The sequence below is a fragment of the Manis pentadactyla genome, chromosome 6, assembly GCF_030020395.1.
Source record: "Manis pentadactyla isolate mManPen7 chromosome 6, mManPen7.hap1, whole genome shotgun sequence".
Classification (NCBI taxonomy): domain Eukaryota; kingdom Metazoa; phylum Chordata; class Mammalia; order Pholidota; family Manidae; genus Manis; species Manis pentadactyla.
In genome coordinates, this window is record NC_080024.1 from 118595196 (window position 1) to 118606293 (window position 11098).

The 11098-nt window shown below is 50.1% G+C and overlaps 1 protein-coding gene across 1 annotated transcript; it reads right to left on the minus strand.

Annotated features, from left to right (window-relative positions):
* Window positions 1-883: 883 nt before the first annotated feature.
* On the minus strand, window positions 884-7309 carry ADCYAP1 (adenylate cyclase activating polypeptide 1). Its single transcript, XM_036905831.2, has 5 exons — window positions 6713-7309; window positions 6275-6385; window positions 4063-4188; window positions 3524-3622; window positions 884-2485 (listed from the first exon to the last, which is right to left on the minus strand). Exons 2-5 carry the CDS (start codon window positions 6382-6384, stop codon window positions 2296-2298), a joined length of 525 nt encoding a protein of 174 aa, XP_036761726.1. The 5' UTR covers window position 6385; window positions 6713-7309; the 3' UTR covers window positions 884-2295.
* Window positions 7310-11098: the final 3789 nt, after the last annotated feature.

Here is an 11098-nt window from a genome sequence, read left to right on the forward strand (position 1 = left end):
CCAGGTTAGTAAGGCTCTTGGCATTTCTAAAAAGTATACAAAAGACTAAGTTGGGTGATCACTGTAAATGCTTGCAACTAGCCACAGGAACACTAAATTGGACTTTGTAAATAAAAGGTTAACTAGAGCCCTAATTCACTACTAACAGCTGACACAAATACAGAAAACTCTGCCCATTATCCAATAAACAAATAATTAAGACTAAAATGCAAGCCGATGTGTTGCAGCATTGTAGGGCCACTAAATAGCCATCTGTGATTCGTGGCGATTTAAAAGGCGAAGAAAGGCACTAAAGCTGCAAACTGCATTCCGAGTCACATTGCCCGAGGAGGCTGCAGAATTAAAGGAAGATTGATCCCACACACAGGACTTGGGCAGAGATCGAATGCCTCTGAGCTTTCACTTTTTGCAATGTGATCTCCTGGCAGCATCCATCCCGCCTGGGAATGCAAATCCAATTCTGTTTTCTTTGATTTATGACTTCATACTGATCAGATCCGTAAAGGAAAAGGAAGGGTTCTTTAAACTTTACAAGCTAATGTTTAATCTTTGCTTGCTTGTTCGTTTTTTCCAAAAGAATTTGTGCCTGAAATTTGGGTATTTGGCTAGTTTGCCTGTTGTTGAGTGATTTGGTTGCTGGATGAAGGTTCTTTTGTTTATAGAAACTACTGGACATGTTCAAGGAATTGATAGGAAACAGACATGTTTTCTGTAGCCAAGAAAAGATACAAAGGGAGGTTCTCAGGGTCCCTTGGAGCTTGCATACCTCACTCTTGACCATAAATATAAGATAGTACTCATACATATGAAGAAGAGGTTTAAATGATTTATCAGTTAGTAAAACTGAGCAACATGAACACTACACATTCTAATATGACAAAGGTTGGTTTTATGAAATAATTTTTACTAAGCAATAAGCCATAATGTATAAAAATACATTTTACCTACAAACTCAATAAACAAGAAACAAAAGGTTCATATTTAGTGCATAATTACTTAGTGGTAACTACACAGGGGTTCCTAAACTTTACAATAAATACTTGCATCAAACAACAAAAAAAAAGTAAGAAGCTTTCACAAGTTTAAGAGAAGTGAATGAAAAATGATAAACAGTTCTTAAACAGTGCAAGAGGGAGGGAAAGAGAGTCTTCAGAAAACCACTAAAGAAAAGGCTGGCTCCAACGGAGCAGGGTTCAAAGGGGAGGAGCCTAGTCATTTCACAAGATGAGAAGCATGGACAGCACTGGAGAAAAACACATTGTACTTTGCATCCATTCCCAATATCCAGCGACCAAAAGTCAGTCAGGCAGGGGACCTACGGTGGGACTCGGCTTGCCGCCAGTGTCCCAGACCTGGTGCAGCAGCCCAAACCAGTCCCTCTCCAGGTCCCCCTCCTCCTGCCTTATGCCCTGCCTCCTCCCATATACCTACGTTTCCTTCACTTTGTTCCAATTGCCTTAACCTTGGGATATTGGGTTTCCGGGAAGTACAGAAAAGACTCGCCTTCCTACCCAAGCCTCTGTCTCTGTACAACCCCCTAACTCTTCTCCCAAGAAATGGTGTGAATTCTGGGGAGAAGCACAGTTTGGATCAAGCTTTGTTTTATCAGAATTTTCTTCTGGGCTGAGGGTCTGAACAGAGACAAATACACATAAAAATAGAAACAAAGAAAGCAGAAGTATTGGAATTGCCATCCAGTGAGGGGGACAGTGCCTAGTTCAGTTCGGCTGGGACTGAAGCAGCCTGCCCCAGAGACTCACTGGGAAAGAATGCCCTTCAGCAATTCTTTCAAATCATTATCTCAAAATCTCCCTGGAGCAGGGCATCATTATTTATGTACAGTAGCAAATGGTCAGTATTAATATCTTCAGGCCTGTCATGGATAAAAATACTATCCTTTTAATTCCAGTTTACAAAAATAGGAGTAATATTCAAAACAATGATTGTCTATTTTTCTATTTATTTTATATAAAAACATAAACAGCTCAGGCGAATTTTCAATCCTTGTGCACACTCTGTATGAACAGCTATCTATTATACCTATATATATATTCTTAATATATATATTTATAATATATCTATATCAATAATTGGTCCACAAAGTATATCTGTGCATTCTCTAGTGCTTTGTAAAAAGAAAAACAATATTATTATCAAAATATTCATTTAATGGCTTACTTCATACATAAATACATGTTTGAATAGAACACATGAGTGATGACTGTTCAGTCAGTTGGGAAAATTGACTTTTCATTGTGTCAGGGTTGTATACACTGGGTAGCTGGTAACTCATCGCTACAAATACGCTATTCGGCGTCCTTTGTTTTTAACCCTTTGTTTATACCTTTTCCCTAGGACAGCAGCCAAGTATTTCTTGACAGCCATTTGTTTCCGGTAGCGGCTGTAGCTGTCGGTGAAGATTCCGTCCGAGTGGCGCTTGGAGAGCGGCTCCGAGTCCTCCTCCGCGCCGCCGCCTAGGTTCCCGCTGCAAGGAAAGGGGTGGGAAGCGGGTGGCGGGCGGGAGAAACAGGCTCAACAGCTGCGGGAAGCAGGGGGCTGCACCCCACCCCGTTTCAGAGAAGCCACAGGCTCTCACAGCCTCCCGCGCCGCCACCCTCCGTCCGAAGGCAGCCCCCGGAAGGGCTCCGATGGAAACCCCTCCGCGTTCCTCCCCGCCAAGCATCTCCTGGCACTTGAGTCCTAAAGGAAGGCGCCTGGAGTAAGGTCCCATCCAAGGGCACGCAACATAAGCCTGACCTCTCCCCTCCAAACGCTGTCCTTTGAGATCTGACCATCCGAGCTTTTGCGCTGAACTATCCTAACTGCTCCTCTCACCGCGCCCCCCTCCCCCACACAGAGAAAATAGCCAAAGCAGCCCGGATGCCACGCGGATCCTGCAATTCCTACTCAGTCATGAGCATTCCTCCCGTTCCGCAGGCAAAGTTGAAAAACGTGATAATAATATAAGTGGACAGGCTGTAGGTAATATTTTTCATCGCATGAATTATTCATTGCGAAAACTGTAATCTGTTTTCCCACGGGCTTTATTAAAATGTTGCCTTCTGCTGATGCTCCACGGAAGCCCTGTGCTCGTCTGGCTCAAGCAAAAACTGCTTCCCTAAGTGTCCAAATTTGATGTTTGTTGGTTTCCATTTGAATTTACCGTAAAAGAAATGTTTTTTATTTAAGTCATGATTAGAGGGAATTATAGCAAGTCGTCCTGTGAAGTTTGAAGATTTTTAATGACTAGCGGAGGGGACCTCCTTTTTTTTTTCTTTTTTTTTTTTGTATATATAGTCAAAACGGATCAAACTCCCCGATTCTCCCGCCCGCGCCCTTTGACAGCCCTCCAGTCAAGGGTGCAGCCTCCAAACCTCCGCCAGCGGCCGATGTCCGGCCCCGCAGACCCGCGGCACCGACGCACCCTGGGCCCCACGTGCACGCACAGACGTAGACAAGGCACCGCCCAGGCAGCGCGCGCTCATGCCCACGTGCGCCGATTAACTCTTTCGCGAGCTCTTACCCCGCTCCGTTGGCCACAAGCGTCTGCAGGTACTTCCTGGCGGATAGCTGACCCAGCACCTTGCGGTACGCCTTGTTAAGGATCCCGTGGGCGACATCCCTAACGGGGAGGAAGAGTCCACGCCCGGGATCACCGACTCTGTCCCCAGGTAGCCACCCCAGACCCCCATGTAGGCAGGCTGCTCCTCAGCGCTCCGGGAGGCCGACAAGGAAAGCCCCAGAAACACAGACCTCGCGCCTAACTCTCGGGATGTTCAGGACTGACTGCCAGGCACGGGAGTTCGTCCTGCCCTACGGGGACGACCGGCGGGGAGCGCACCTACTGCCACTCCTGGAGCCACAGACCTTTAGGGCGTCCCCGCGCGGCCCGCAAGCCCACACAGACAGGCCCCCTACTAACTTTCTGTCCCTTTCATGAGAACCAGCCAGGAGAAGGGGGGGGCTGGAGGGAGTTTAGGAAGAAGAACCTACTCAGGGGGGCATCTCCTGCCCCTCCGTCTCCTGGGTCCCGGGGAGGCGCCGAGGCCGCGCGGGCCGTACCTCTGCTCCGCGGGGTAGTAGTAGGCGTCCCCCAGCACGGAGGCGGCGCTTCCCGCGCGCGGCGGGTCCCAGTCGGAGAAGTCCAGCCGCGGGTTTTCGTCCTCATCGTACGCCTCGTCTTCCGGCCTGCCGGGGTAGCCGGGGCAGAAAGACTAAGTCAGTACAGGTGCCTCCCCAACTCCGAGGGGACCCGAAGAAAGGGGATCGCACTGATTTTCCTTCTTCCTAAAGGTCCGCACTGAGAGTTGCCTCTTCTTCCAGGACAGGGGTGGGGGAAGGGCTACGGAGGAGGATCGTACACCCCACAGAAGTTCCCACCCCACCTCTCGCGGATAAAGGGGCCCCGGCTTCAACGAGTCCTGGGAAGCCGAGGCGTCTCCGCTGACCTGGAAACCTGGCCACCAAAAAGGACCACCACCCCACCATCCCCAGCCTGGCGCCTGAGCCTGCCCGCCACAAGCTGCAAAGGGTGGGACGAGAAAGGCCCTAGGAGACCAGGCTCCAGCCTACGCAGAGACCCGATGGGAGAGGCCCGGGGCCAAATGAGGAGGGTGAGGCGGCCAACTCTGGCAGCCACCCCCACCCAGCCTCCAAACCCAGGGGAGCCCTACCCCGCGCAGATGTAGGTCACGGAGAACCTCCGGCTTCTATTTTAGGCGGGAGAAGATCTGGCAGGAACATGAATAATAGATGCCCCTAAACTTAGCCAGTTTGGCGGCGGCTCATTCTGTGGCAAGTCCGCGCGCTCCGGTGCCTCTCGCTAAGGGCAAGTGCCAGGCACACGGACTTTGAAAATAGCTGGAGATAAAATAGGATTTTAAACCCACTCAGTAAATAGTTCGCGCTAATCTGCTGGCAATGGCAGGATGGTGGGACTGCATCTCAACTCTGGGACTCCGGGAAATGGTCAGCGGGGGGCCGAGAGCCCCCAGGCACACAGCGGTCTCGAAGTCGCCCTTACCTATCGCCTCTATACTTCAATGGGATACAGGACAGGAAGAAGTGGGTCAAAACACAAAACCCCTCGCTTTAGGCCGCTGGAGAGACTCACAAAGTGGCCAGGGCAAGCAGCTCTCTGTTGGGGCTGTTAGAGTCTTACTTCGTTACTCCGCTCGCCTTTCCTCTATCCCTGGAGTGGTAAGAACTTGGCAAGCACGTCCGTCCTCCCGCCTCGCACCCAGCCTTCCCTCGGCGACGCGCCCCTGCCCTGGCCTAGCTGCCTGGAATCCCTAGGTTTTCCTAGCCGCTTCCATCCCTGCCCTGTTTCCAGATGCCGGAATCCTAATACTGAAGCCAGAATCCATCTCTCCCGCCAACCAATGGTCAGCGGCCCCTACTGCGAAACGTTCTTGGGCGCGGCTTGGAGAAGCAGCTTGGCGGGCAGAGCGCGCTGCTCACTGCAGGGAGCCGAGTGCACCCCGGGGCGCAGACGCTGCGCTGCAAAGCGAGTTTCCATTCTCCCGCTGACCCGACGCCGGCCGATTAGAAACCAGGGATTAAGAACAAAGCTAGGGTTACTCCAGTCTGGGGCTCCAGGGCTGTCCTAGTGCCTGCCTACTGACTTTCTCTTCCTCCCTCCTTGCATCCGTTTCGTCCCTTTATCCTCCTGCCTCTCAGACTCATTCTTGTTCTCCCTTCTCTCAAATTGCTTTTCTTCAACCATACCCAGCCAACACTCGCCCTCGCCAAGACAATGAGACTCAAATGCAGTTGGAAAACATATTACTTAAGAGAAAGCTCTTCCAGGGGAAAGAATTCGAACTGACTTGAGAGGGAGAGCGGAGGAGAGAGAGGGGACCCCCGCCCCGATAAGTCCAGGGGACCCAACCCTCAATACCCCCAGCCCGGCTCCGGAAGCCGAAGTTCTCCTAACTGAAGTAAGGATAAGGAAAAGCAGTCACGCTCCGGGCCCTGCCCTGCCCCCTCGGGCGGGCGGGCGGGCGGGGCTGGGGGAGGGGAGGGTTCTCCCGCTCGCGCCTCCACCGGAGCCGCTGGGCTGCGGCGGGCTGGGGGAGGGGCGCCGAGCCACAGTAGAGCTTCCGCGGCCCTCCGGCTGAGCCAGGGCCAGCGGCCAGCAGTCGGACCCAGGCCGGCGGCGGCGCGCTGAGGGCGTATTAGGGAGGTGGCTGTAGCAGGGACCGAGGAACTGCAGGAGGGCGACCACGAAGAGGTGTCGGGGGAAGGGAAACTCCAGCCTCAGCTCAGCACCTACCTGATCCCTGGAAAACGGAGGCCGGCGGCGGCAGGTGAGCAGTAGACGCTGCTGTGCATTATTATCCCGTAGACCAGCAGGGCCAGCCTAGCTCCGCTACACATGGTCATTCTGCGCAGGATGGCAGAGAAGACACACAGCAATCAGAACGCCCCTGGCCTTCCACCCGTCAACCCCAAGGAGCACCCCGGGCAAGGGGAGGGTCTGAGCGAAGCTCCCGCGCCCACAGTTGAATACCTCTTACTGAAAGCCCGCGCGTGCCCCGCCGCTTGGCCTCCCTCTACAGTAAGAAATTATATATATGTATGTACCCGGTGCCCAAAAACTCCAGACCTGATGGAAGGAAAGCTAACTCGTCGTACCCTAATGATGGCGAAAGATTCAGCAGTCAAGTGAGTCATTTGGTTCGGAAAGATTTTTTTCCCTTACCACTCTTACCGCTGCTAGAAGGACGCTCAGTTTGCTGCCAAGTAGGACGGCGGGCAAAGGGTGTCCAAGTTTCTGCGCTGAAGTCACAACCCAAGAGGCATCACCGTCTGGCTTTATTGTCTGAGAAACCGCAGGAATGAGTAGGAGCAGCAGGAGGAGCTGGAGGACTTGTTTGCTGAGGCCAGTATTCTGTTCAAAAGTTTGTAGACGCACAGAACTAGGGGGGAGCGTGACTCCGAGAAAAGGGGGCGAGGAGAGAGATGTAGAAGGAAGAAAGGGAAGGCGACGAGCTACAGTAGGGGAGGGGGCAAAGTGGTCGTAAGTCCACTGGGAGAAAGAAGTAAGTAATTAAGGAGGAGGGAAAGTCGAAGGAGGAGAGGAAGGGAGGGCCGCGGCGCAGCCGGCGTCTGTGGGAGCCGCCCGTCAGGCAGCTGCGCAGGCGGCCGCGCTCTCCTTGCTCTGAGGTCTCTCTCGCTGCGTCTGAAGCTGCGGCTTCTGCTGCTGGTTACAGAGGTGACTGGCCCTCTGCTCCTATTTATATGTGCAGTTAGCAGAAATCTATCCAAGCAAGATTTTAAAAGAGCCTTTCTTGTCAACATCTGTCTGCCTATGGCCTTTAAGTACAGAATATTTTGTTGCGCTGTCGCGCTCGGATTTTTATTCATGGAATGACTTCCTTTTTTTTTTTTTTACAGTCACGTAATGATCGGGTATCAGAAAAAGACGTCAGCATTCTAGTCCCTCAAGGAACATATTAACTATACTGTGCTGTCCTCCTGGATGATAAGATCCGGAGTCATCGACTTCTCATAAACACCTTTCATTCATCCAATCCAATTTTTAAGAAGTCCAATAATTTTGATGGCTTTCAATTTTACTCATTTCCCAAGGATAGATAAAGAATTTATAGAATTTCGAGGACGGTAAAAGTCATGTTTTTAATTATGTCCCTGCTATTTCTCTTTACTTTTCATCAGGCCCCAGCAGTCAGAGCTCTGGTTTCTGAATTAAGCACCATCAAGCTCTCCTATTAATAAATTTAATTTAGCTCTCCTAATTTCTTGCGTATGTTCTCTTAGATAGGCAATTAAATGTGGAAGTCGTTTTGTTTTTAAAGGGAAGTCTTGGAGGATTTTCAGTAAATCGCTAATGAGTCTGGCTGTCGCTGACAGTCTGGCTATGAGTATGAGTACATTGATTAGAGTTAGAGCTGCGTCCGTCCGGAGCCCGGCCTATGGAGCTGTCCAGTCTCGGAGTGCTGAACTGTTTGATCGAAGATGCTACCAACATTGAAAATTGCCACGGGTTTAATTCTTCACCAGAGCCTCTAAATCTGAAAATTTGGCAGTGGTGCCACTAATGTGGCGGTTCGTTGTCCAAGTCGCCCCTCTGTTCAGATGTGTTCCTGCATTGTAAGGTCTGTGAATGCCCTCAGTGCTGAGAACTGTTCGAACGCTGTCTAGATTTGAGTTAAGAGCATTCTGTGTCTGGTTGGTCCTTTATTTGGATCTCTAAATAGCCTATTTGGACACCTTCACACTTCACACTGATTTTAAAAATTGAGATTGTGAACTTGTGTTTTCCATAAAAATTGAAATTTTAAAACTGCAGGAATGAGAAACATGCTTTACCCCTGTGTTTACAACTTGAGTTCTGTTTGGGGAAATACAGACAGACTGGGAAAGCACAAGGATCCCCAGTACAAGTTCACTTGCTAGGGGTTTCTAACGGGAATCCCCACGTTGGGAACGGTTAAGTTTTTTTAACTAAAAATGACATGGGAACAAGAAAGCAGTAAGGGAAGACCACATGCACCAGAGGCTTCCAAGTCCCTGGGTAATTAATTTAAGAAGATTCATAAATTTCTACTCCAGTAAGAAAACTCGGGTCTATTTCTTTTTTAAAAGAAATAAAGCCATCAATAACCTTTAGTGTGCATTTTAACTATTTGGATCTTAAACAAAAATTAGAGGAAATGGCAATTTAGTGGGAGTATTCTCTATTGCTATGATTTGGATCTGATTTTTAAATAAGTATATTAGTTCTCTGCATGCTGTTTCTAAGACAAAATTATAATGCTTCTCATTCTCAATGCCTTTCCCGCTCTCTCATTTAAGATACAATACTTCCTCCAAGAAGACAGCATTTTGCTTATTCCTGGCGGAGAATGGCCAGAAACTGCCCACGTCCTCTAATTTATTCCTGGGGTTTCTGCAGATTGCTTGCAATAAAGCTTCACAACACATCTACATGAGAATGTACCTTTTTGTCACCACTGCATATGTTCACTGATTTATGCTGGAGTGTTTACATGCGTGTGTTTCGTGTTCACCTCTGCCTCTGGAGCAAGCTCGCCCACAAGAGCCCGCGGTGAACACGACCGGATAATCAAGCAGAGACGTCTTTCTTACTAAAGAGCCCAAAGCTATTACCGACTGTGGCTTTCCTGCCTTCCGCCTTGCTTCACGTCAAAGGTGAACCCGATTAAAATCGTTACTCTTTCCTCCCACGCGAATTCAGAAATGAGTTCAATCTGTAGAAATATTTGAAAATTTCTAAGACTCCTTGTACAAATTCACTACTGTACTTTAGTAAAGGGAGCCACCATGTGGGGAGTTTGTTGACTTCATGGCCTATTCAAGAGAGAAAACCATAAACACCATTAACTTTGTGGGAAGGACGACGCAGCTGCGGGCTCCACGCGCCGCCGGAATCTGGACTGCGCCTCTGGTCTACAAAGTCTGTGCCACTTTTACTCTTCTCAGTTTAGGCACTCTCAGCGCGGAGCTCTGGGCCCAGCTCCCCAAAATTACTGGCCCCGAGGCCAGAACTCATTCACTTAAGTGAAAGGCTAAGCAGACAATTTAATTTCATATTATGGGTCACAGAAATCCAGAAAATCAAGCTTCTGAGACCCAGCCTTAGGTCAGCACAGTCTAGAGATTCCCCAGCCCCCGGGGGAATCGACTCCCCGCAGGATAGTTGGCAGGTCTTTCGTTCTACTGACAGTCTCTGATTAGGCGGCTTTAGTGTCCGGTGAGCACGGAAGCTTTCCCGGTCTCGAAAGTTCTGGCCTTGGTTCCCTTGGCCGGGGAGTGCCGGGAAGGCTAAGGAAGGGGAGGCACTAGAAGCGGAGGAAAAGGCAGGGGAACTGCGAGAGTTCTGAGCACCCTGCCTCGCCAGATCCCCGGCGTAAGCACAGGCCCTGTCTGCTTTCTACTGAGAGTAGCGGAATATCGGGCAACTGAGGTATCAAGGACTAAAACTACCCCCCAAGTACCCTGAGAGAGGTCATTTGCTTCTAATCTTGGAGAGCGCCCCAACTCGAGCGCCGGCGCTGCTTTCGGGGGGTCTCTGTGCCTGGGCAGTGACTCGGAGGAGGGCGCCTCCGGCGGAGCTTCGAGCCTGGGAGCCCCGACGGGGAGTCCAGTCCCGGGCTGCGCCGGAAACCGCGGCCTGGACCGACTGGCTCACTGCAAACGCAGGCGCCAACCTGGCTTGAAGCGAGGGATGGGGCCCGGACCGAGGACCGCAGGGGCCCTCAACCACCGCGCCCTTGGTGGGCGGAGGGAGAGTGAGAGGAGAGCTGGGGAAGAGCAGGAGAGGGGCAGAGCCTTAGTTTTACCCTGTTCTACTCGGTTTCTCTCACGAAGGGATTGTTACATCCTCCCAAGGCGACTGAGGTGAAGAGCAAGAGAGAAAAACCTTCAGATCTCTCTTGTGTAACTGAAAACGACTTGGGGAGAAGAGGGAGGAGACGAAGAAGCGACGCAAGAATCCGAACTTACTATTTACAGATAACCCAACGGAATTTCAAGTCTTTCCGACAGCCCCACCCCTTCCCCTCAAGGTTCGCCACAGGAGCGAAGAATGGCATGTAAGTAGAGTTGTGTTCGGTTAGAAAAGCTAGAGGAAAACCAACGAACTCAGAGAGGAAGGTCTCGCCTATGTCCTTTGTGAGGCAGAGGAACAGAGTCAGTTTCCCGCTAAGCTGTGACCTACACAGAAGAGGCTGTTTGGCAATATTTGTTGGAAATGATAAAAGATCCTGAATTCCAAGCCTCTAATGTATCAACCTCTTTTCATCTCATTTGCCCTTAAAATATGAAACATAACTTGCGATCTGAAGTGGTGAATGCTAGCTGCAATTCAAACATTTCCCTTAATTCTTTTTTCCTGGTCACTGACACATCTGTCTTCCTTGAAGTTTCAAGCCTTGAATCCTCAATCAACATTCAATTTAAAGAACTCTTTAGCCCTTGGAAATGTGAGACTTTGTACTCAAATATTTACTGAGTTTGAATTTACAGATGGCTTCACAACATTAGCAAATATCTGGCATAGACAAGACTCAGTTCCCTGGGGTGGGGAGATTTGCACTACTTTCCTTCCAGC